This window comes from Coregonus lavaretus (genome assembly GCF_964263955.1).
Source record: "Coregonus lavaretus genome assembly, chromosome: 3".
NCBI classification, from domain to species: domain Eukaryota; kingdom Metazoa; phylum Chordata; class Actinopteri; order Salmoniformes; family Salmonidae; genus Coregonus; species Coregonus lavaretus.
This window is the reverse complement of record NC_139990.1, coordinates 37,038,210-37,065,941: the sequence shown is the minus strand read 5'-3', so window position 1 is coordinate 37,065,941 and position 27,732 is coordinate 37,038,210. Positions and strand designations below refer to the sequence as shown.

Below are 27,732 nucleotides of genomic sequence, written 5' to 3'. Positions count from 1 at the left end.
GTGGCAGTGTTTGTGCTGAGCAGCATAACTCTCCCACAGGAGCCCTGTGCTGCATGGATGGGAATGGCTGGGGTTTCATACCAGCAAAATAAGTCAAACCTCATCACACACACACACACACACACGCACAGAAAGTGCACAGCACATACAGCTAGACAACTTGTAAACACAGCAGAGAGTTTTCACTCAATGGACAACATCCACTGGGATGACAACAACAAAAGATAAAGTATTAGATGGACTTTATGGGTCAACTGTGATCCAGAAACACAAACCTATTCTGATGTAAATACATGGCTGGCTTATACAGTAGATAATAGATCTGCAGTGTTTTCCATTAAAATACAGACACTTCAACATAGACACACATCTCATCCAAGCTGCTGTCTATAAGTATAGGTAGCTAACCAATCTCTTCAGAAAACTACCATATACAGTCCATAAATATAGCTAGATAACCAATCTCTTCTGGAAACTACCATAATCAATACAAAATGTAGCTAGCTAACCAATCTCTTCAGAAAACGAACATATAGAATATATAAATATAGCTAGCTAACCAATCTCTTCAGAAAACGACCATATACATTACATTAATATAGCTAGCTAACCAATCTCTTCAGAAAACTACCATGTACAGGCCATGAATATAGCTAGCTAACCAATCTCTTCAGAAAACTACCATATACAGTATATAAATATAGCTAGCTAACCAATCTATTCAGAAAACGACCATATTTTTTATTTTTTTATTTTTTATTTTATTTATTTTATTTATTTCACCTTTATTTAACCAGGTAAACCAGTTGAGAACAAGTTCTCATTTACAACTGCGACCTGGCCAAGATAAAGCAAAGCAGTGCGATAAAAACAACAACACAGAGTTACATATGGGGTAAAACAAAACAAAGTCAAAAATACAACAGAAATACATATATATACAGTGTGTGCAAATGTAGCAAGTTATGGAGGTAAGGCAATAAATAGGCTATAGTGCAAAATAATTACAATTAGTATTAACACTGGAATGATAGATGTGCAAGAGATGATGTGCAAATAGAGATACTGGGGTACAAATTAGCAAAATAAATAACAATATAGGGATGAGGTAGTTGGGCGGGGTAATTTCAGATGGGCTGTGTACAGGTGCAGTGATCGGTAAGGTGCTCTGACAACTGATGCTTAAAGTTAGTGAGGGAGATAAGTGTCTCCAGCTTCAGAGATTTTTGCAATTTGTTCCAGTCATTGGCAGCAGAGAACTGGAAGGAATTGCGGCCAAAGGAGGTGTTGGCTTTGGGGATGACCAGTGAGATATACCTGCTGGAGCGCAGACTACGGGTGGGTGTTGCTATGGTGACCAATGAGCTAAGATAAGGCGGGGATTTGCCTAGCAGTGATTTATAGATGGCCTGGAGCCAGTGGGTTTGGCGACGAATATGTAGTGAGGACCAGCCAACAAGAGCGTACAGGTCACAGTGGTGGGTATTATATGGGGCTTTGGAGACAAAACGGATGGCACTGTGATAGACTACATCCAATTTGCTGAGTAGAGTGTTGGAGGCTATTTTGTAAATGACATCGCCGAAGTCAAGGATCGGTAGGATAGTCAGTTTTACGAGGGCATGTTTGGCAGCATGAGTGAAGGAGGCTTTGTTGCGAAATAGGAAACCGATTCTAGATTTAACTTTGGATTGGAGATTCTTAATGTGAGTCTGGAAGGAGAGTTTACAGTCTAACCAGACACCTAGATATTTGTAGTTGTCCACATACTCTAGGTTAGACCCGTCGAGAGTAGTGATTCTAGTCGGGTGGGCGGGTGCAAGCAGCGTTCGGTTGAAGAGCATGCATTTAGTTTTACTAGTGTTTAAGAGCAGTTGGAGGCTACTGAAGGAGTGTTGTATGGCATTGAAGCTCGTTTGGAGGTTTGTTAACACAGTGTCCAATGAAGGGCCAGATGTATACAAAATGGTGTCGTCTGCGTAGAGGTGGATCTGAGAGTCACCAGCAGCAAGAGCGACGTCATTGATATACACAGAGAAAAGAGTCGGCCCAATAATTGAACCCTGTGGCACCCCCATAGAGACTGCCATAGGTCCAGACAACAGGCCCTCCGATTTGACACATTGAACTCTATCTGAGAAGTAGTTGGTGAACCAGGCGAGGCAGTCATTTGAGAAACCAAGGCTATTTAGTCTGCCAATAAGAATGCGGTGGTTGACAGAGTCGAAAGCCTTGGCCAGGTCAATGAAAACGGCTGCACAGTACTGTCTATTATCGATCGCGGTTATAATATCGTTTAGGACCTTGAGCGTGGCTGAAGTGCACCCATGACCAGCTCGGAAACCGGATTGCATAGCGGAGAAGGTACGGTGAGATTTGAAATGGTCGGTGATCTGTTTGTTGACTTGGCTTTCAAAAACTTTTGAAAGGCAGGGCAGGATGGATATGGGTCTGTAACAGTTTGGATCTAGAGTGTCACCCCCTTTGAAGAGGGGGATGACCGCGGCAGCTCTCCAATCTCTGGGGATCTCAGACGTTACGAAAGAGAGGTTAAACAGGCTAGTAATAGGGGTTGCGACAATTTCGGCGGCTAGTTTTAGAAAGAAAGGGTCCAGATTGTCTAGCCCAGATGATTTGTAGGGGTCCAGATTTTGCAGCTCTTTCAGAACATCAGCTGTCTGGATTTGTGTGAAGGAGAAGCGGGGGGGGGGCATGGGCAAGTTGCAGCGGAGGGTGCAGAGCTGGTGGCCAGGGTAGTGGTAGCCAGGTGGAAAGCATGGCCAGCCGTAGCAAAATGCTTGTTGAAATTCTCGATTATTGTAGATTTATCGGTGGTGATAGTGTTTCCTAGCCTCAGTGCAGTGGGCAGCTGGGAGGAAGTGCTCTTATTTTCCATGGACTTTACAGTGTCCCAAAACATTTTGGAGTTAGTGCTACAGGATGCAAATTTCTGTTTGAAAAAGTTAGCCTTTGCTTTCCTAACTGCTTGTGTATATTGGTTCCTAACTTCCCTGAAAAGTTGCATATCGCGGGGGCTATTTGATGCTAATGCAGTACGCCACAGGATGTTTTTGTGCTGGTCAAGGGCAGTCAAGTCTGAGGAGAACCAGGGGCTATATCTGTTCTTAGTTCTGTATTTTTTGAATGGGGCATGTTTATTTAAGATTGAGAGGAAATTACTTTTAAAGAACAACCAGGCATCCTCTACTGACGGAATGAGATCCATATCCATCCAGGATACCTGGGCCAGGTCAATTAGGAAGGCCTGCTCGCTGAAGTGTTTTTGGGAGCGTTTGACAGTGATGAGGGGTGGTCGTTTGACCGCGGACCCGTTATGGACGCAGGCAATAAGGCAGTGATCGCTGAGAGATCCTGGTTGAAGACAGCGGAGGTGTATTTAGAGGGTAAGTTAGTCAGGATGATATCTATGAGGGTACCCATGTTTACGGATTTAGGGTTGTACCTGGTAGGTTCGTTGATAATTTGTGTGAGATTGAGGGCATCTAGTTTAGATTGTAGGATGGCCGGGGTGTTAAGCATATCCCAATTTAGGTCACCAAGCAGTACGAACTCTGAGGATAGATGGGGGGCAATCAATTCACATATGGTGTCCAGGGCACAGCTGGGGGCTGAGGGGGGTCTGTAGCAAGCGGCAACAGTGAGAGATTTATTTCTGGAAAGGTGGATTTTTAGAAGTAGAAGCTCAAACTGTTTGGGCACAGACCTGGATAGTATGATAGAGCTCTGCAGGCTATCTCTACAGTAGATTGCAACTCCACCCCCTTTGGCAGTTCTATCTAGACGGAAAATGTTATAGTTGGGGATGGAAATTTCAGAATTTTTGGTGGCCTTCCTAAGCCAGGATTCAGACACTGCTAGAACATCAGGGTTGGCGGAGTGTGCTAACGCAGTGAATAACTCAAACTTAGGAAGGAGGCTTCTGATATTCACGTGCAGAAAACCAAGACTTTTACGGTTACAGAAGTCAACAAATGATAGCTCCTGGGGAGTAGGAGTGATACTGGGGGCTGCAGAACAGAACAGCGCCGGAGAAGATGGCTGCCGTTTTACAGCCCTCTAACCAATTGTACTATTATGTGTGTTTTTCCGCGTTATTTGTAATTTATTTTGTACATAATGTTTCTGCCATCGTCTCTTATAACCAAAAAGAGCTTCTGGATATCAGGACAGCGATTACTCACCTCGCATTGGACGAAGATTTTTTCTTCAACGAGGCGGCCGCGAAGGATATCATACAGACACCCGACAAGGCCCAAATCCCCGTCATTCGCGTGAGGAAGAGACGGAGATATCACGGACGCAGATCCGGATGCCTTGTAAGGATCCGACGGCGAGCGAGTAAACTGCCTCTTCCATCAATCCTATTAGCCAACGTTCAATCTTTTGAGAATAAAATGGACGATTTAAGATTACGGTTATCCTACCAATGGGACATTAAAAACTGTAATATCTTATGTTTCACGGAGTCGTGGCTGAACGACAACAATGATAACATTCAGCTAGCAGGCTATACGCTACATCGGCAGGACAGAACGGCTGACTCTGGTAAGACAAGGGGTGGCGGTCTGTGTATATTTGTAAACAACAGCTGGTGCACAAAATCAAATACTAAGGAAGTCTCGAGGTTTCGCTCGCCTGAGGTAGAGTATCTTATGATAAACTGTAGACCACACTATTTACCAAGAGAGTTTTCATCTATATTTTTCATAGCTGTCTATTTACCACCACAAACCAATGCTGGCATTAAGATTGCACTGAATGAGTTGTACAAGGCCATTAATCAACAGGAAAACGCTCATCCAGATGCAGCGCTCCTAGTGGCCGGGGACTTTAATGCAGGGAAACTTAAATCCGTTCTACCTAATTTCTACCAGCATGTTAAATGTGCAACCAGAGGGAAAAAAACTCTAGACCACCTTTCCTCCACACACAGAGACGCATACAAAGCTCTCCCTCGCCCTCCATTTGGAAAATCTGACCATAACTCTATCCTCCTGATTCCTGCTTATAAGCAAAAACTGAAGCAGGAAGCACCAGTGATTCGGTTAATAAAAAAGTGGTCAGATGACGCAGATGCTAAGCTACAGGACTGTTTTGCTAGCACAGACTGGAACATGTTCCGGGATTCTTCAGACAGCATTGAGGAGTACACCACATCAGTCACTGGCTTCATCAATAAGTGCATCGATGATGTCGTCCCCACAGTGACCGTACGTACATACCCCAACCAGAAGCCATGGATTACAGGAAACATCCGCACTGAGCTAAAGGGTAGAGCTGCCGCTTTCAAGGAACGGGACTCTAACCCGGACGCTTATAAGAAATCCCGCTATGACCTCCGACGAACCATCAAACAGGCAAAGAGTCAATACAGGTCTAAGATTGAATCATACTACACTGGCTCTGACGCTCGTCGGATATGGCAGAGCTTGAAAACTATTACAGACTACAAAGGGAAGCACAGCCGCGAGCTGCCCAGTGACACAAGCCTACCAGACGAGCTAAACCACTTCTATGCTCGCTTCGAGGCAAGCAACACTGAAGCATGCATGAGAGCACCAGCTGTTCCGGATGACTATGTGATCACGCTCTCCGTAGCCGATGTGAGTAAGACTTTTAAGCAGGTCAACATTCACAAGGCCGCAGGGCCAGACGGATTGCCAGGACGTGTACTCCGAGCATGTGCTGACCAACTGGCAAGTGTCTTCACTGACATTTTCAACATGTCCCTGACTGAGTCTGTAATACCAACATGTTTCAAGCAGACCACCATAGTCCCTGTGCCCAAGAACTCTAAGATAACCTGCCTAAATGACTACCGACCCGTAGCACTGACGTCTGTAGCCATGAAGTGCTTTGAAAGACTGGTCATGGCTCACATCAACAGCATAATCCCAGAAACCCTAGACCCACTCCAATTTGCATACCGCCCCAACAGATCCACAGATGATGCAATCTCTATCGCACTCCACACTGCCCTTTCCCACCTGGACAAGAGGAACACCTACGTGAGAATGCTATTCATTGACTACAGCTCAGCATTCAACACCATAGTGCCCTCTAAGCTCATCACTAAGCTAAGGATCCTGGGACTAAACACCTCCCTCTGCAACTGGATCCTGGACTTCCTGACGGGCCGCCCCCAGGTGGTAAGGGTAGGCAACAACACATCTGCCACACTGATCCTCAACACGGGGGCCCCTCAGGGGTGCGTGCTCAGTCCCCTCCTGTACTCTCTGTTCACCCATGACTGCATGGCCAGGCACGACTTCAACACCATCATTAAGTTTGCCGACGACACAACAGTGGTAGGCCAGATCACCGACAACGATGAGACAGCCTATAGGGAGGAGGTCAGAGATCTGGCCGTGTGGTGCCAGGACAACAACCTCTCCCTCAACGTGACCAAGACAAAGGAGATGATTGTGGACTACAGGAAAAAAAAGAGGACTGAGCACGCCCCCATTCTCATCGACGGGGCTGTAGTGGAACAGGTTGAGAGCTTCAAGTTCCTTGGTGTCCACATCACCAACGAACTATCATGGTCCAAACACACCAAGACAGTCGTGAAGAGGGCACGACAAAGCCTATTCCCCCTCAGGAGACTAAAAAGTTTTGGCATGGGTCCTCAGATCCTCAAAAAATTCTACAGCTGCACCATCGAGAGCATCCTGACTGGTTGCATCACCGCCTGGTATGGCAACTGCTTGGCCTCCGACCGCAAGGCACTACAGAGGGTAGTGCGTACGGCCCAGTACATCACTGGGGCAAAGCTTCCTGCCATCCAGGACCTCTATACCAGGCGGTGTCAGAGGAAGGCCCTCAAAATGGTCAAAGCCTCCAGCCACCCTAGTCATAGACTGTTCTCTCTGCTACCGCACGGCAAGCGGTACCGGAGTGCCAAGTCTAGGTCTAAAAGACTTCTCAACAGCTTCTACCCCCAAGCCATAAGACTCCTGAACAGCTAATCATGGCTACCCAGACTATTTGCACTGCCCCCCCACCCCATCCTTTTTACGCTGCTGCTACTCTGTTAAGTATTTATGCATAGTCACTTTAACTCTACCCACATGTACATATTACCTCAACTACCTCAACTAGCCGGTGCCCCCGCACATTGACTCTGCAACGGTACCCCCCTGTATATATAGCCTCCCTACTGTCACTTTATTTTACATCTGCTCTTTTTTTCTCAACACTTTTTTTGTTGTTGTTTTATTCTTACTTTTTTTGTTTAAAATAAATGCACTGTTGGTTAAGGGCTGTAAGTAAGTATTTCACTGTAATGTCTGCACCTGTTGTATTCGGCGCATGTGACCAATAAAATTTGATTTGATTTGATTTGATTTGCAGGGCCTGGGTTAGCCTCTACATCACCAGAGGAACAGAGGAGGACTAGAATAAGGATACGACTAAAGGCTTTAACATTTTACATTTACATTTTAGTCATTTAGCAGACGCTCTTATCCAGAGCGACTTACAGTTAGTGAGTGCATACATTATTTTTTTATACTGGTCCCCCGTGGGAATCAAACCCACAACCCTGGCATTGCAAACGCCATGCTCTACCAACTGAGCTACACCCCTGCCGGCCATTCCCTCCTCTACCCTGGACGACGCTGGGCCAATTTTGCGCCGCCCCATTGGTCTCCCGGTCGCTGCCGGTTACGACAGAGCCTGGATTCGAACCAGGATCTCTAGTGACACAGCTTACACTGCGCTGCAGTGCCTTAGACCACTGGTCTTCTAGTGCGTTGGGTACATAGAATAAAGGGGGCAGTTCTCCGGGCGTTGTAGAAAAGATTCAGGGCATTATGTACAGAAAATGATATGGAAGGATATGAGTACAGTTCAGGTAACCCTAAGCGTTGGGTAACAATGAAAGAGATAGCATCACTGGAGGCACCGATTGAGCCGGTCTTGGCGTGTATGGGGGGTGGAGCAAAGGAACTATTTGAGGCAGTTTGAGAGGGACTAGGGGTTCTACAGTGAAATTGTATAATAAGAACTAACCCAAACAGCAATAGGCAAGGCATAATTGACATGGGAGAGAGGCATAAAGCAGTCACAGGTGTTATTAGAGAGAGCTAAGACAACAACTGGAAATAGTGATAACGTTTGGGCTAGGCTAAACAGAATAAACAGGACAGGGTACCGTGTAAAGGAACAGTCCAGCAGGCATCAGCTGTGCAGCTGAGTGATCATAAGGTCCAGTGAACAGCAATATGTGAGTCCGAGAGCAGTTCAAATTGGTGCTTCAGCACAGCTAGCAGGGAGCACAGTTGTAGTTTGCGTGTGCTAGCGGGCCGGGGCTGGCAGATGGATCTTCGTGGTCGTCGCAACGGGAAGCCTGTTGAAACCACATCAGAATATTTCGTCGGCAGACCAGTCGTGTTGGATCGGCGGGGCTCAGTGTCAACACTAGGAGGTCCCGTCCGGTTGACAGAGAGGTAGATAGCCGGGAGATGGGCCTGAGGCTAGCTCAAGGCTAACTGGTGCTTGCTATAGGGCAATGGTAATCAGCCAACAACAGGTTGCAGCTAGCTAGCTGGTTGCGATGATCCGGCGCTAGGGTCCAGTGATTCCGGCAGAAAGTCCAATAAGTTCAGGGTCGATAGCACGCTGGGTCAATAGCACGCTGTGCAGACTGGCCGACGAATTGTCCAGGCTAGAGCTAGAGCTGGCTGGTGGATAGTGTAGGCCACGGACAGTGGTGAAGACGCTAACGGTGACTAATAACAAGTAGCCATTCAGTTGCAGCTACACTATTTTCAGCTTACGGTTCATTGATGAAAGTTATAAAGAAATAGTAGAATCCTTTCCACGTTGGGTGAGGCGGGTTGCAGGAAAGTATATTTAGTTAAAGAATGAAAAGTAAAAATTGAGAAATATATACAAAATAGACAAAAAAACAAGAAATGGGATATTTACACAGGGACAATGAATAAAAGCGACCGCACTGCTACGCCATCTTGGAACAACATATACATTACATAAATATAGCTAGCTAACCAATCTCTTCAGAAAACTTCTATATACAGTATATAAATATAGCTAGCTAACCAATCTCTTCAGAAAACTACCATATACAGTCCATAAATATATGCTAGCTAACCAATCTCTTCTGGAAATTACCATAATCAATACAAAATGTAGCTAGCTAACCAATCTCTTCAGAAAATGAACATATACAATATATAAATATAGCTAGCTAACCAATCTCTTCAGAAAACGACCATATACATTACATTAATATGGCTAGCTAACCAATCTCTTCAGAAAACTACCATATACAGGCCATGAATATAGCTAGCTAACCAATCTCTTCAGAAAACTCTTCAGTACGTTTGCCCACTGACAAAGAAATGATCAGTCTATAATTTTAATGGTAGGTTTATTTGAACAGTGAGAGATAGAATAACAACAAAAAAATCCAGAAAAACGCATGTCAAAAATGTTATAAATTGATTTGCATTTTAATGAGGGAAATAAGTATTTGACCCCCTCTCAATCAGAAAGATTTCTGGCTCCCATGTGTGTTTTATACAGGTAACGAGCTGAGATTAGGAGCACACTCTTAAAGGGAGTGCTCCTAATCTCAGCTTGTTACCTGTATAAAAGACACCTGTCCACAGAAAAAGACACCTGTCCACAGAAGCAATCAATCAATCAGATTCCAAACTCTCCACCATGGCCAAGACCAAAGAGCTCTCCAAGGATGTCAGGGACAAGATTGTAGACCTACACAAGGCTGGAATGGGCTACAAGACCATCGCCAAGCAGCTTGGTGAGAAGGTGACAACAGTTGGTGCGATTATTCGCAAATGGAAGAAACACAAAATAACTGTCAATCTCCCTCGGCCTGGGGCTCCATGCAAGATCTCACCTCGTGGAGTTGCAATGATCATGAGAACGGTGAGGAATCAGCACAGAACTACACGGGAGGATCTTGTCAATGATCTCAAGAGAGCTGGGACCATAGTCACCAAGAAAACAATTGGTAAAACACTATGCCGTGAAGGACTGAAATCCTGCAGCGCACGCAAGGTCCCCCTGCTCAAGAAAGCACATATACATGCCCATCTGAAGTTTGCCAATGAACATCTGAATGATTCCGAGGAGAACTGGGTGAATGTGTTGTGGTCAGATGAGACCAAAATTGAGCTCTTTGGCATCAACTCAACTCGCCGTTTTTGGAGGAGGAGGAATGCTGCCTATGACCCCAAGAACACCATCCCCACCGTCAAAATGGAGGTGGAAACATTATGCTTTGGGGAGTTTTTCTGCTAAGGGGACAGGACAACTTCACCGCATCAAAGGGACGATGGACCGGGCCATGTACCGTCAAATCTTGGGTGAGAACCTCCTTCCCTCAGCCAGGGCATTAAAAATGGGTTGTGGATGGGTATTCCAGCATTACAATGACCCAAAACACACGGCCAAGGCAACAAAGGAGTGGCTCAAGAAGAAGCACATTAAGGTCCTGGAGTGGCCTAGCCAGTCTCCAGACCTTAATCCCATAGAACATCTGTGGAGGGAGCTGAAGGTTTGAGTTGCCAAACATCAGCCTCGAAACCTTAATGACTTGGAGAAGATCTGCAAAGAGGAGTGGGACAAAATCCCTCCTGAGATGTGTGCAAACCTGGTGGCCAACTACAAGAAACGTCTGACCTCTGTGATTGCCAACAAGGGTTTTGCCACCAAGTACAAAGTCATGTTTTGCAGAGGGGTCAAATACGTATTTCCCTCATTAAAATGCAAATCAATTTATAACATTTTTGAAATGCGTTTTTCTGGATTTTTTTGTTGTTATTCTGTCTCTCACTGTTCAAATAAACCTACCACTAAAATTATAGACTGATCATGTCTTTGTCATTGGGCAAACGTACAAAATCAGCAGGGGATCAAATACTTTTTTCCCTCACTGTATATACAGTATATAAATATAGCTAGCAAACCAATCTATTCAGAAAACGATCATATACAGTGCATAAATATAGCTAGCTAACCAATCTCTTCAGAAAACTACCATATACAGTATATAAATATAGCTAGCTAACTAATCTATTCAGAAAACGACCATATACAGGCCATAAATATAGCTAGCTAACAATCTCTTCAGAAAACTACCATATACATTACATAAATATAACTAGCTAACCAATCTCTTCAGAAAACTACCATTACAGTCCATAAATATAGCTAGCTAACCAATCTCTTCAGTAAACAACCATATACAGTCCATAAATATAGCTAGCTAACCAATCCCTTCAGAAAACGACCATATACAGGCCATAAATATAGCTAGCTAACCAATCTCTTCAGAAAACGACCATATACTAACTAGAGTTTTCATCTATATTTTTCATAGCTGTCTATTTACCACCACAAACCAATGCTGGCATTAAGATTGCACTGAAAGAGCTGTATAAGGCCATAAATCAACAGGAAAACGCTCATCCAGATGCAGCGCTCCTAATGGCCGGGGACTTTAATGCAGGGAAACTTAAATCCGTTCTACCTAATTTCTACCAGCATGTTAAATGTGCAACCAGAGGAAAAAAAAACTCTAGACCACCTTTACTCCACACACAGAGACGCATACAAAGCTCTCCCTCGCCCTCCATTTGGCAAATCTGACCATAACTCTATCCTCCTGATTCCTGCTTATAAGCAAAAACTAAAGCAGGAAGCACCAGTGACTCGGTTAATAAAAAAGTGGTCAGATGACGCTGATGCTAAGCTACAGGACTGTTTTGCTAGCACAGACTGGAACATGTTCCGGGATTCTTCAGATAGCATTGAGGAGTACACCACATCAGTCACTGGCTTCATCAATAAGTGCATCGATGATGTCGTCCCCACAGTGACCGTACGTACATACCCCAACCAGAAGCCATGGATTACAGGAAACATCCGCACTGAGCTAAAGGGTAGAGCTGCCGCTTTCAAGGAGTGGGACTCTAACCCGGACGCTTATAAGAAATCCCGCTATGCCCTCCGACGAACCATCAAACAGGCAAAGAGTCAATACAGGACTAAGATTGAATCGTACTACACTGGCTCAGACGCTCGTCGGATGTGGCAGGGCTTGAAAACTATTACAGACTACAAAGGGAAGCACAGCCGCGAGCTGCCCAGTGACACAAGACTTCCAGATGAGCTAAACCACTTCTATGCTCGCTTCGAGGCAAGCAACACTGAAGCATGCATGAGAGCACCAGCTGTTCCGGATGACTATGTGATCACGCTCTCCGTAGCCGATGTGAGTAAGACTTTTAAGCAGGTCAACATTCACAAGGCCGCAGGGCCAGACGGATTACCAGGACGTGTACTCCGAGCATGTGCTGACCAACTGGCAAGTGTCTTCACTGACATTTTCAACATGTCCCTGACTGAGTCTGTAATACCAACATGTTTCAAGTAGACCACCATAGTCCCTGTGCCCAAGGACTCTAAGATAACCTGCCTAAATGACTACCGACCCGTAGCACTGACGTCTGTAGCCATGAAGAGCTTTGAAAGGCTGGTCATGGCTCACATCAACAGCATTATCCCAGAACCCCTAGACCCACTCCAATTTGCATACCACCCCAACAGATCCACAGATGATGCAATCTCTATTGCACTCCAAACTACCCTTTCCCACCTGGACAAGAGGAACACCTACGTGAGAATGCTATTCATTGACTACAGCTCAGCATTCAACACCATAGTGCCCTCAAAGCTCATCACTAAGCTAAGGATCCTGGGACTAAACACCTCCCTCTGCAACTGGATCCTGGACTTCCTGATGGGCCGCCCCCAGGTGGTAAGGGTAGGTAACAACACATCTGCCACACTGATCCTCAACACGGGGGCCCCTCAGGGGTGCGTGCTCAGTCCCCTCCTGTACTCCCTGTTCACCCATGACTGCATGGCCAGGCACGACTCCAACACCATCATTAAGTTTGCCGACAACACAACAGTGGTCGGCCTGACCACCGACAACGATGAGACAGCCTATAGGGAGGAGGTCAGAGACCTGGCCGTGTGGTGCCAGGATAACAACCTCTCCCTCACCGTGACCAAGACAAAGGAGATGATTGTGGACTACAGGAAAAAAAAGAGGACTGAGCACGCCCCCATTCTCATCGACGGGGATGTAGTGGAACAGGTTGAGAGCTTCAAGTTCCTTGGTGTCCACATCACCAACGAACTATCATGGTCCAAACACACCAAGACAGTCGTGAAGAGGGCACGACAAAGCCTATTCCCCCTCAGGAGACTGAAAAGATTTGGCATGGGTCCTCAGATCCTCAAAATATTATACAGCTGCACCATCGAGAGCATCCTGACTGGTTGCATCACCGCCTGCTATGGCAACTGCTTGGCCTCCGACCGCAAGGCACTACAGAGGGTAGTGCGTACGGCCCAGTACATTACTGGGGCCAAGCTTCCTGCCATCCAGGACCTCTATACCAGGCGGTGTCAGAGGAAGGCCCTCAAAATTGTCAAAGACTCCAGCCACCCTAGTCATAGACTGTTTTCTCTGCTACCGCACAGCAAGCGGTACCGGAGTGCCAAGTCTAGGTCCAAAAGACTTCTCAACAGCTTCTACCCCCAAGCCATAAGACTCCTGAACAGCTAATCATGGCTACCCAGACTATTTGCACTGCCCCCCCACCCCATCCTTTTACGCTGCTGCTACTCTGTTTATTATTTATGCATAGTAACTTTAACTCTACCCACATGTACATATTACTTCAACTACCTCAACTAGCCGGTGACCCCGCACATTGACTCTGCACCGGTACCCCCCTGTATATATAGCCTCCCTACTGTTATTTTATTTTACTTATGCTCTTTTTTTCTCAACACTTTTTTTGTTGTTGTTTTATTTTTACTTTTTTGTTAAAAATAAATGCACTGTTGGTTAAGGGCTGTAAGTAAGCATTTCACTGTAATGTCTGCACCTGTTGTATTCGGCGCATGTGGCCAATAAATTTTGATTTGATTTGATTTGATATACAGTATATAAATATAGCTAGCTAAGCAATCCCTTCAGAAAACTATCATATACATTGCAGAAATATAGCTAGCTAACTAATCTCTTCAGAAAACTACCATATACAGTCCATACATATAGCTAGCTAACCAATCTCTTCAGAAAACAAGAGTATTCAGGGCAGCATGAGAAGCACAGACCCTATTAAAACAGGGTTGAGGTTGTGCATCTTCCAGAGGACTGGCTGAAACACATTAACTAGAGCAGAGGAGAGGAGAGGAGAGGAGAGGAGAGGAGAGGAGAGGAGAGGAGAGGAGAGGAGAGGAGAGGAGAGGAGAGGAGAGGAGAGGAGAGGAGAGGAGAGGAGAGGAGAGGAGAGGAGAGGAGAGGAGAGGACAGGACAGGACAGGACAGGACAGAACAGGACAGGACTGCCTGAGACACATTAACGAGAGGAGATGAGAGAAGAGGAGAGGACTGTAATACAATGAGATTCCATCTCTTCGTCTGTGTCCCAAATGGCACCCTATTCCCTATATAGGACACTACTCTTGACCAGGGCCCATAAGACTCTGCTCAAAAGTAGAACACTTTATAGGGAATAGGTTGCCATTTTGGACGCATACCTGCTTTCCTTGCACCTTGTGTCTCGTGTCCTTCTCTCTCTCCCTCTCTCCGTTTCTTCGTAGACATGCAGATTCAAATCCACTTAACTCATTCATGATTCAATCATATCTGAGTCTCTACGAGCACCACTGAGCTAACATCATATCTGAGTCTCTACGAGCATCACTGAGCTAACATCATATGAGTCTCTACGAGCATCGCTGAGCTAAAATCATATCCGAGTCTCTAGGAACACCACTGAGCTAAAATCCTATCTGAGTCTCTACGAGCAACACTGAGCTAAAATTATATGAGTCTCTACGAGCACCACTGAGCTAAAATCATATCTGAGTCTCTACGAGCATCACTGAGCTAAAATAATATGAGTCTCTATGAACATCACTGAGCTAAAATCATATCCAAGTCTAAAAACACCACTGAGCTAAAATCATATGAGTCTCTACGAGCACCACTGAGCTAAATTCATGAGTCTCTACGAGCATCACTGAGCTAAAATCATATGAGTCTCCAAGAGCACCACTGAACGAAAATCATATGAGTCTCTACGAGCATCACTGAGCTAAAATCATATGAGTCTCTACGAGCATCACTGAGCTAAAATCATTTCTGAGTCTCTACGAGCATCACTGAGCTAAAATCATATCCGAGTCTCTGCGAACACCACTGAGTTAAAATAATATCTGAGTCACTATGAGCACCACTGAGCTAAAATCACAAGAATGAGAGGGGGCAGAGGATAGAGTAGAGAGGAGATAAAGAGGAAAAGATAGGAGAGGAGAGGTTAGGAGAGGAGAGGAGAGGAGAGGAGAGGAGAGGAGAGGAGAGGAGAGGAGAGGAGAGGAGAGGAGAGGAGAGGAGAGGAGAGGAGAGGAGAGGAGAGGAGAGGAGAGGAGAGGAGAGGAGCTAGACATAACCTACAGCCACAGAGGGATACTTCATATTTAGACAGCCCCTGCACTTCTGTCGACTTCTGCACTACTCTCGACAGAGATGAGTTAGCACATACATTAGTTCAGCTAATTCCCTGCACCATATGTTGTGTGATATGATATGCACCTCTGGAAAGAGAAACGGTTTGGGACAGAGGGGAAATGATGAGATTCGGGTCAATGGGACCAAATGTTGTCATAATACATGAGCCAGACAGGAGATGAAATGAGAAAATGTTTAGGATGTTGTGTATATGCTTTCTATGGAGATTTAATGTTTCTTAATAAATACAAATTCTAATTTTGTGACTAAAGACAATAATCTAACGACCTCTGAGTTTCATTTGACTCAATACAAAGTTTAGTAGTTTGATCATGATCACCTCTACAAGAAACAACAGTGAATATTTTTTTCTCTCACCTTCATAAGCCATCTTAAATCCATGAGCGCTTACTGCAAAGTCACTGGTAAGCCGTAGTGAAAATATGGACCCTGTGCTGGTGACGGGAGGTGGGATCTGAAATCCTGTTAACCTGTTGAGAGGGAAAGACAATGAAGACATCTTAGTCATAATGTGTTTCACTGAATTCAGCAACCAACCTACAAGGTCAAGCAAAACATAATTCAATAGAGTAATGTTCTATTTGTCTTCTACTAAATGTGTTTTAAAGTATGCAGCATGTATGCAGCACAGTATGCAGTATGTATGCAGTACATCATGCAGTATGTATGCAGCACAGTATGCAGTATGTATGCAGTACAGTATGCAGCATATATGCATCTACAGTATACAGTATGTATGCAGTACAGTATAATAATAATAAATAACAATATGCCATTTAGCAGACACTTTTATCCAAAGCGACTTACAGTCATGTGTGCATACATCTTTACGTATGGGTGGTCCTGGGGATCGAACCCACTACCCTGGCGTTACAAGCGCCATGCTCTACCAATTGAGCTACAGAGGACCAGTATGTATGTAGTACAGTATGCAGTATGTATGTATGTAGTACAGTATGCAGTACAGTATGCAGTATGTATTCAGTACAGTATGCAGCATGTATGCAGTACAATATGCAGTATGTTTCCAGTATGCATGCAGTATGTATGCTGTACAGTATGCAGTATGTATCCAGTACAGTATGCAGTATGTATGCAGTACAGTATGCAGTAGGTATGTAGTACAGTATGCAGTATGTTTGCCAGTATGTATCTAGTACAGTATGCAGTATGTATGCAGTATGCATGCAGTATGTATGCAGTACAGAATGCAGTATGTATGCAGTACAGTGTGCAGTATGTACGCAGTTCAGTATGCTGTATGTATGCAGTTCAGTATGCAGTACTATTTCTATTCCATTAGATCTACAGAAGGTCAAGTTCAACATCACTTGAGCACTTCCTCAACAGTTAGAGATGTCAGATGCTTCATTGTAACAGCAAGGATTGCCCTAGGTTTCCTTTAAATGAGGTGTATCTTAAATAAAGGCCATTAATTTTCACAGTGTTGTTAAGAAGTGTTGCTGACCACACGCCAACATCTAATCGACCATTTCAATCTAAGCAAGGTGGGAGAGTGAAAAAGGGCTGTGGAGTGTGGACAGAACTAACCATCATTTTCTTCAATAGAGGGCCACGGACATATTTCAACTACCACATTGTTTGTTTGACAGCAACTCATGTGACTGATTCCTTTATAGGGTACTCAAGAAAACCCCTCTGACCTACAAAAGGCAATGTTTAGGGCTGCGCCTCTCTTTGCCCAAAGGGCTCTGGTTGAAAGTAGTGCACTATATAGGGAATAGGGTGCCATGTGGGAGGGATGTTGGGTGTAGCTGTTCCAATTACATACAGTAAGCTTTACCCTGGTATTGGCCTTTCTGACGGTTATGACAAAATGTCAATGTAATGTATGTGGTGTGTTGGTAGCTATCAAAAACACATCACGCTTTCTGACCTACCATGACCTACCATTGTATTGTATTGTAGGTTATAAAACACTATGGAAACTGTTTCTGTCTGACCTACCATGACCTACCATTGTATTGTATTGTAGGCTGTAAGACACTATGGAAACTGTTTCTGTCTGACCTACCATGACCTACCATTGCATTGTATTGTAGGCTATAAGACACTATGGAAACTGTTTATGTTTGACCTACCATGACCTACCATTGTATTGTATTGTAGGCTATAAGACATGATGGAAACTGTTTCTGTCTGTAGTAGAGAAAGTAGCCCAGTGACAGATAAAGACTGTAGTAAAACTATAGATACTGGTATTGTAGTAACACTATAGAGACTGGTATTGTAATTACACTAGAGACTGGTATTGTAGTGTAGTGTCTAAACAATTTATGACTTTGCTGACGTTTGCAAATGGTGTCTTAGAGGATGTTGACTCAGCTTGAGGAAGCATCTGGAGAGCATTTCTATAGGGGCACCCTAAAACAGAGGAAGTCTGTTATGTGGCGTCCTGGGATTGGTCTGTAGGGGAAACCACCCATATCATGTCACAGATTATAAATACCATAGTTGAAACAAAGGACGGGTAGTAACAACATATTAGATTGGGTCGGTTGTTCTCCAGATGTCTGCAGAAGTCTGTAAATTGGCGCTGAAATCTTGAATGTAATAAAACTATTATAATCGAGGACAGTGTCAGCGGATTCCTTGTTCTCACAGCATAATTAGCATCATTATTTAGAAACCACAGAATGGCGACGAGGAACTTTGGGACGTGTTGCGTCTCTCCAGCGTTCCATTCATGAGCTACGAAGTGACTCCCGCTCAAGACGCCGGCACATAAGGTGAGATTTCTCACAATTTTGTGTGCTGATCGGTTCGTTTGCTTATGTGGGTGTGTGCGCTGGGGAGATGTACCGTTTGAAAGACTTATGTGTGCACTTTGCTGTTATTTGCCGTGGGATAAGAGTCCGTTCTAAATTTCTAAATGTGTTTGCGCTGGAAACAACGCAAACAGGGGGGGAGTGTCTATAGGGATTGATAATACTGGACACAGGGATATTTTGCTTGAATAAAATGTAAAACGAATATAATGAAGGAATAAGGCCAAGGAAAAATTTATACAAATTAGGACGTCGTTGATCTATGGCAAGCCCTCAAATGAGGCGATCATTAGGATGGGCCGAAAATCCTGAAAACTCACTAGGTTGATTTTTTAGGTGAGTTCTGGGAACTGGGGTTTGTAGTAGATACATTCGGTTGCAAGTTACCGCTCAACTTATAGTTGACGAGGTATATGTTCGATGTAACCTCTCATTTGAATATCTGCAAACTCAGAGGTAGCATAAATTTAGGAACAATGAGAAATATAAGGAATGGCGGTAGCATGCTTTAGAGGTCCGTAGGAAAGGATACAAGCCTCTTGAATTGAGTGTGTGTGTGTGGGGGTAGAACAAATAATAAAATAAAGACGTCTCTGTTGTGTTTAAACTGTATGTCGACTCATGTTAGGATAAGATTTATGTTAGAGATATATACATATATATGGTTTGGTTGAGAACAGGGGTTTTTGTTTTTTGTAAGGAAATATGTAAGTTAAGGTTAAAATCTTATGAGTCTCCGTTGGTGAGAACGTTAATAATTGTTAACTATATATGAGCCACCTGGAAGGACGTTAAGGTTAAAATTGTATGAGTCTCTATAAAAAAAGAGAATGTTTAATAACTATTAGAAGATCATGAGCCTACAGGGAGGAGTTTCAAGAGTGTATAGAGATGTTTTGTAATGGATAAGAATGATCATTCCAATGATCATTCATGAGGGTGATTATTGCATCAGAGATGAAGATGAACAAATAATAGAGAGAGGACAAGCAGAAACGACCATAAAGATGAATCCAAACTCCAAAAGTAAGAAGAAAACGAGATGTCTGGAAACTAAGGGTGGAGTGAGGTTCAGGAGGATGGAACTTGAAGATGATGATGATGATAATCAGAGTGATTCAGAAGAGATCATGGGTGGATATGACCCTGTGATCAGACGGAAGTTGGCCAGAGCGGAAAGAAGGGGTGATGGATGTTTGAAGAAGAAGAATACAAGATATTCGAGTTCTGATGAAAGTGAAGATGAAGACAGCGATAAAGATTTGGAGATTAAAGGTGCTTCATATTCAAGAGGATTTTATCCTGCAATGACTAGCACAGAAGAAATAGAAATAGATATAGACCGATGCGTATCATGCCTGGATAAGGCAAATAATTTAGAAGAAGTAAGAGAACTGGAAGAACAACTCAAGAAGCTGGAGATACAGAAGAAAAAACTGCTGAGAAAAGGATCCCAAGAATTGGAGAAGAAGTATACATTGAGGCCAAGGAAAGAGAGCAGGTTGGTCTTTGTGGACAGGTTGGTCACTTTGCCCGTGAGTGTAATGGGCCAGGAGGAAACATCAGAGGGAATTTCAGAGGAAGACACAGGGGTCAGTCAAGATCATCTGGAGGACCGGTGAACCCCTATAGGGGCCCGGAGCAAGGATTCTAGGGGTGCCCAGAAGATCCGAAAGGGGGGGGTCAGCTGGTAGCATCAGGACCGGAAAAAGATCCAACAATTGAGGTGAAAATAAACAACCGACCATTGGAAGTGATGGCGGATAGCGGAGCTGCTTTTACCTGCGTTCGGCCTGCAGATGCTACACATCTCCTTATGTCCAATCAACTAATTAGGACAATCAGATTTGAGGGAGTGAGACAGCTGATTCCTCTTACGGAACCAATTGAGCTCTGCTATAAAAATCAGAAAATTACAATACCCATACTGGTATCAGAACATACACCTATTGCATTGTTGGGAAGAGATGCATTGTGTAAGTTGAACTGTACAATAAAATGTACACCAGACGTCTGTCTGGTAGAAGTGCCAAAGGAAAAGGTTTACCAATTGTTGATGATGACAGAGATGGATTCGTCTTCATTATTCTGGATTTGAAATCTCAGTGAAGATTTTTTGAAGCAGGCTAAGATATGGGAGAAATGTATTGTGGCAAATATGCCAGATGCGAGGCTTCCGGAATATCCATTTCATTGTACGCTCAAGTATTTCAAGAATGCTGCCCAATCGAACTCAGGGGAATGGTTGAGTCATCAACCAAAGAAAGTTCAACTCAGCTCATGTTGCATAATTTTAGGACCACAAGGAGCAGCTATGAAGATAAACACAGACGATTATCTGGATAAAGAATTTGAGATTGAGAAGAGTGTGCCACATGTGACCTTGTTGGTTTCTGAAGGTTATGAGCAGAAGCAAATAGGAGAAATGATGACAGAAGCAGAGAAAGCTGTTTTCGTACCGATGAAAGAGAATTTGACGATTTGGAGGAGTGAAGATCAGCGATTTCTCAAAATAATGATTTCGGCTCAAGGACAAGGAGAGCCACAAGCTGTACGGATGACACATGAATCTATTTGCAGTGTGAAGATGGATTCAGACCCTATGAAAGAAGAGATGTTGCAACAAGTTCCAGAATGTTTGTGGTCTCAACACAGTACCGATATTGGACTTGTGAAATCAGCCCAACCGGTGAAAGTTGAACTTCGACCAGGAGCCAGACCTCATTGGAAGAATCAGTATCCATTGAACGATGAAGCAATCCAAGGGATTGAACCACAAATTGAAGGACTTTCGAAAGCAGGTGTTTTAAGGACAACAAAGAACCCTCAGAGTAACACGCCTTTGTTGCCTGTGAAAAAACCAGATGAAACTTATCGTGTGGTTCATGATTTGAGAGCAGTGAATGAGGTAGTGACTGACTTTCCAGCAGAAGTGCCAGACCCGCATACCTTGTTAGCCCAAATTCCTCCTGATGCGACACATTTTACGGTGTTAGACTTATGTGGTGCATTTTTTAGTGTTCCACTTAGTGTAGAAAGTCAGGGTTTATTTGGGTTCACATATAAGGGACAATTCTATGAGTACAGTCGTTTGCCACAGGGGTACAAGCATAGTCCCCATATTTTCAATAAAGTACTGAAGGATGATTTGGTAGGGATAGATCAGATATTGCAAAGCACTGTCATTCAGTACGTAGATTAAATAATTATCTGCTCACAGAATAAGGAAACATGTCATAGAGACTCAATTAAATTGCTACAGGTATTGGCAGAAAAGGGGCATTAGGTTTCAGAGAAAAAGTTGCAATATTGCCAGGAGAAGGTTGTTTATTTGGGTCAGAAAATAACGCATGGACATAGAAACATTTCAGACAGTCAATTGGAAGCTATTCGTAAGGCTCCGAATTCTAGAACTGTCAGAGAGATGATGACATTTCTTGGTATTGCTGGTTATTCTTCAGCTTGGGTTGAGAGCTATACTAGTTTGACGGGACCTTTGAGAGCTATGGTTAAGGATACTGGAAATGGTCAACTCCATAGCAATCTTTCCTGGACACAGGAAGGCCATGTGGCATTTGAAACGATCAAACAGAGGTTGCAGGAGGCACCTGCACTTACACTACCAACTACTCTAAGAACTTTTTGCTATATGTGTCTACTTCTACTGGAGGTAGATATGCATGTGCAGTTCTTTGTCATCCGACAGGCACAGGGATGAATCCTCAGCCTATTTCCTACTACTCTACTGCCTATTCAGAAGTAGAACTAGGGCTACCACTGTGCTACAGAGCAATGGTGGGAGTATATTCAATGTATGACAAAGCATCATCTGTTACGATGGGTTACCCAGTAACAATTCTTACCCATCATAGTCTCAGAAATCTTCTGAACTATGGGAAATATACATTGACTATGCCTAGGCTCAGAGACTATCATAGGCTCTTAGAGCAGGAAGATGTCACCTTAGTGAGGTGTGATACGGTGAATCCAGCCGAGAATTTGCCAACTTCAGAGGACGGTGAGCCACATGATTGTGTCCAAGAAGCAGAGAAATACTCGAGGCTTAGATCATATTTGCAAGCCTTTCCATTACGTGAGACAGACCTGGAGTATTGGACTGATGGGTCTTGTTATCGTGTGGGAGATAAATTGTGTGCTGGCTATGCAGTAGTTAAAGCCCAAGGAACTGGATTTGTTGTTGAAAAGGCTGAAGCAATACCACAGCCTGCATCTGCACAACTTGCTGAACTTGTGGGGCTAACAGAAGCATGTTTGTTAGCAGAAGGAAAGCGAGTGACGATATACACTGATTCAGCATATGCACATAGTGTATGTCATTTGTTTGTGGCAGTATGGAAAGGTCGAGGGTTTAAGAAAACGGATGGTTCTCCGATACAACATCATGCGCAAATAATGAAACTATTGCATGCTATGATGAAGCCTAAAGAGATAGCGATAGCTAAGTGTGCAGCTCATAAAACAGATGTGTCAAAAGTCACACAAGGGAACAAAGCTGCTGATGAAGCTGCAAAAGCCGTCACAGGAGCGGACAAATTGGGAAAAGTTTTTCTGGTCACTCATGGAGTGGACTTGGAAGAAAAAATGACGCTTAAGGATGTGATTTTGATGCAGGAAGCTGCTTCTATGATCGACAAACAGCTATGGTTGACCGAGGGGCTGTCAAAGATGCTACTGGTCTTTGGAGAAACCATGAAGGGTTGATAGTAGCGCCTCTAGACCTATTAGGTCTGATGATTCAGGAAGCACATGGGTTAGCTCATCTTGCAAGGGGGGAGGTTAGGAGAAAGATCACAAAGGAGTATGGTTTTTGGGCACCATATTTGCTTGAACAGGTTGACTATGTCATAGGCAGGTGCACAATCTGTCTGATAAATAATGTTTGCAGGGGTGTGACTGTTCTTCCTGGTTACATTCCTACACCGAGAGGTCCTATGCATGAGTTGGTTATCGACTTTGTTGATATGATAAAACCAGTTGATGGGAAAAGATACATGTTGGTGGTTGTAGATAGATTTTCACGATGGCCGGAGGCCTGTCCAACCAAGCGAAAAGATGCTCAATCGGTTGCCAAGTTCTTGTATAAAGAAGTCATAAACAGGTGGGGATTACCCGATCGAATATCCTCAGATAATGGGAAGGAATTTGTGGATAAATCAGTGAAATTGATGTTGCAAAAATTGGGAATTCAGCAACGTCTTGGAGCAGTTTATCACCCACAAAGTCAAGGGATTTGTGAAAAAATGAACGATGTCTTGAAAAATCGCATTGTCAAAATTTGTCAGCATACGAGTCTAAACTGGATAGCGGCGCTTCCTTTAGCATTAATGGTGTGTCGCTCAAGTGAGTTGCATGATCTACGTATGACACCCCATGAACTGGTAACAGGAAGAAGGATGCCTACGCCTTGTTTGCGAAAAAGCGGAAAGGGTCCAAGATTGGCTCTTTTGGAAGATGAAATGAGAGCGTACGTTACATATATGGCCAATTTTCATAAAAAGTTGTCCACATATGTTTCTGACAGGCAAAGAAAATAAGAGGTGCAGGAGGAGCTTGATGAGCAAAAAATGAGTACAGTGCAACCTGGGGACAAGGTGTTCGTGAAGGTATTTAGAAGGAAGTGGTATAACGAACGTTGTGAAGGACCATTTGAAGTTGTTCGTAGTACTGGAACAGCAGTCCAGGTTAAAGGGTCTCCAACGTGGTATCATTTGTCACATTGTGTTAAAGCGCCTGGAGAAGAGGTGCCACGCGCAGAGAGACAGGATGTTGAAGGCTCAAGAGAGCAGGATGGAGATAGGGGAGAACAGGAAGAAGGAGAGATGCATGACAATATCCAGAGTGAAAACCCAGAAGGAGAGATTGTCCATGTTGTGGATAACGTTGATGATAATGTTTACACTTCTGATGATGCCAGAGATGACTCTGCAATGGATGGAAAGTAAAGGAGATTTGGGAACATTGATGTTCAATATGTCCCAGAAACAACAGGGAATATTTCAGTGGAATGTGAAGCAGCGGAGATCACCAAGGGCAACTCTGTTACAGGAGAAGCTGGTGATTCGGTTAGACAAAGTAGGCCCAGACCAGTTAGGAGAAAAGTCAGACCAAAACATTACGAAATCTAGGGTTGAAGTAACTCTAGGACGGTCAGCTCAGCTCCCATGTAAGTGCACGAGGGAGAACAGTGGTGAAGGGAAATTTAGAGTTCAGTGGGAAGATAGATATGGCAGGAGTCTAGATATGTTAGGAGCAGTTGCATTGAGAAAGTATGCATTTACGTCATTTAGCAGACGCTCTTATCCAGAGCAACTTACATTATTTTTTATACCCCCGTGGGAATCGAACCCACAACCCTGGCGTTGCAAACGCCATGCCCTACCAACTGAGCTACATCCCTGCCGGCCATTCCCTCCCCTACCCTAGACAACGCTGGGCCAATTGTGTGCCGCCCCATTGGTCTCCCGGTCACGGCCGGCTACGACAGAGCCTGGATTCGAACCAGGATCTCTAGTGGCACAGCTAGCACTGCGATGCAGTGCCTTAGACCACTGCGCCACTCGGGCGTTGCTGAATGATAAGAGAAGAATGAAGATTGAGGGTGATTGCAGTATCTATGTGTACAATTCCCAGCAGGAGGATGAAGGTGATTATAAATGTATTTTTTTTTTATAATCAACAGTTTGAAAGTGAGGGATTAGAGTTGGGACTGAGAGTTAATATAGTGACACTAGTGGTGATAGATGGAAATATAAGTAAAGAGTTCAAAGCTTTAGGGAAAATAGATGAATCAACAACAATGACATCAACACTTCAGCCTATTACAACAACAGTGAGAAGCAATTCAACTCTTTCAACATTGACAGTTATTAAAGCTATAAATGTATCACATTTGATTACAATGGAGCCAATTGCTCCAACACCAATTTTAGAGGAAAAGACTGTAATTAGGGTTAGGATGGGTGGTACAGCTCATCTTCCTTGTAGATGTGAGAGATGGAGTGGGGGTGGTGACATTCCTCCCACGTGGAGAGATAATTACGGAGAAGAAGTGTTGTTATCAGGACAAGAAGTAGAAGCTGTGCCCCCTAGTCAAAGGAAGTATATTTTGTACAACGATATGAAGTGGAAGAGGGTTATGAGTGATTGCTCACTTATTTTGCGTAATGTTACATGGAAAGATCAGGGAGAATATATGTGTACTTATTTAGTGCAAGCATTAAAATTTGTTCCGGTTAAGAATTATTGGTTAAAAGGCTATGTAACTCGTAAGGTGACACTTATGATGGAAGATTTAAAGTCTGTTGAAGCTTTCACAGTCACCAAAGGAGTTCAGGAGCAGTATATTACAGTAGCCACTCCAACAGTAAATAATACACAGAGGATATCTGTCACTTTCCCACTGGAAATAATTAAGAGTGTTAATACATCAACTAAAGCAACTATTTTAATAGTAACTTTGAAAAAGATTAATGTTACGACGGCAATAACAAATTTAGGAAATGTGAAACAGACACCAACAACAACTTTTCTGAAACTTAAGGATGTAGTAAGAGTGATTCAGGAGTTTATGATACGGATGGAGAGTGCTGTGAATGGTAGTAAGGATAGTGTTGAAATAGGAGAGCAGATGGTAGTAGAGAATGGAGAAATAGTGCAGAATACTATCATGGAGGTACAGGATGAGTTCTTTGATTTTGATGGAAGACAAGAAGATATATCTGATCAATACCGCTCGTTAGGGAAGAGAGAAACTAAATGGAAGGCATATGGATTTGATTCTTCTGTTTTGCAAATTAAAGATGGATGGGCAGGTAGGAATCTTTGGTTCCAGCAGTTAACTCATTTGATGGATCAGTGAGGAATCTTGAGGGTCCATGTCTGTTGAGAATTCCAGCACCAGGCACATGGGGTTCAATCTTAGAGACGGTGGCTCAACCTCTATCAAGTACGTGTCAATCTTATGCTTTATCATGGCTGTTGTATCAGCAACAATCATTAACAGATACAATAATGTCGTTGTCGAAGCATTTGTTTAGGCCTAGGTTTAAGTGTTCTTGGTTAAATGAATTACCCTATGTGAATTTGTTAGATCGGAAGGAAAATCAGTTAACAGTGATTCCTGAAGCATTGGAGGTGAAACCCGTGAGGGCTAAAAGCTGTTTTTGTTCAAATAAAACATATGATGGAAAGGGTATGTTTATGGGAATATCAGATTGTGATGATTATATGATGACTTTGGGTAAGCATGAACATAAGGTTAGTAATGAGAAATATAATGTAACTTTTTATGTTCCAGGTAGTAAGAAGAGCAGGACTTTGATGGTGAAAGATCAGCTTTTGCCTGGTAATGTGACTATTGGGAATTTTAGAGATATTTGGTGGGTTTGTGGTGATAAAGCATATATATTCTTACCCTATGGATGGACAGGATGTTGTTACATGTCGACGTTGAAGCTTCCATATGAGGTTTTTACCATTAAAAGAGGGGAAGCACCGGACACAGATACATCTGATTCTAGGTTTGGGAATAGGGTGAAAAGGGACATGGCGAAATTTCATAGTCTGGAAGCCTACCATTGGAGGATAAGTCTAGGAGAGAAGTGGGGACTTGGACTTTTTCCATGGTATGGTGTAACATTTTTGGCAGATCACATTGATAATATTACCTATACTTTGCAGGGTTTTGCAAATGAAACGATAAGAGGGTTTAACCTTCTGTCAAATACTCAAAGAAGTCACAGACTGACGCTGTTGAAACATGACATGGCTCTTGACTATATTTTAGCAAAACAAGGTGGCTTATGTTTGGCTATGAACTTGACGGGGGATGATTGTTATACTTTGATCCCCGATAGTTCCGATAATATCACTAGTGTTATAGATGCATTGAAGAATATAAGGGATGCGTTTGGTAGATCTGAAGGAGCTGGATGGTCAGCGAAGGCTTGGTTGCAAGATCAGTTAGGCCCAGTGGGAACAGTGATAGTTCAGATTTTAGTAGCAGCTCTTATAGCGCTGTGTGTGATGTTTTGCTTTTGTACTTTGTTATTGACTTTTGCGAAGGCTATGATATTGAGATGGGTTGGAGTTGTGATGCCTGGAGAAAACACTCAGATGCCGTTGTTAACTGTTACTGATCTAGATGGAGATGAACAAGTGTGACTGGATGGAGTATTGATGGACAGATATCCATTTTGAATATCCGATCATTTTTCACGTTTTTACATATTATTGCGATTTTAGTATTTTGTTATGAATCAAAGGGGGGAAATGGAATGTGATTCATTTTATATA

General features: G+C 43.5%; 1 protein-coding gene across 1 annotated transcript in view; it reads right to left on the bottom strand.

Annotated features, from left to right (window-relative positions):
* Window positions 1-27,732, bottom strand: part of LOC311126986 (CUB and sushi domain-containing protein 3-like) — a gene marked incomplete at both ends in the record, with an annotated part of 648,334 nt that overhangs the window by 506,138 nt on the left and 114,464 nt on the right. Inside the window, one exon of the mRNA XM_084158716.1 lies at window positions 15,986-16,098. Within this exon, the coding sequence (XP_084014842.1) occupies window positions 15,986-16,098 (113 nt within the window). The remainder of the gene's footprint in view (window positions 1-15,985; window positions 16,099-27,732) is intronic.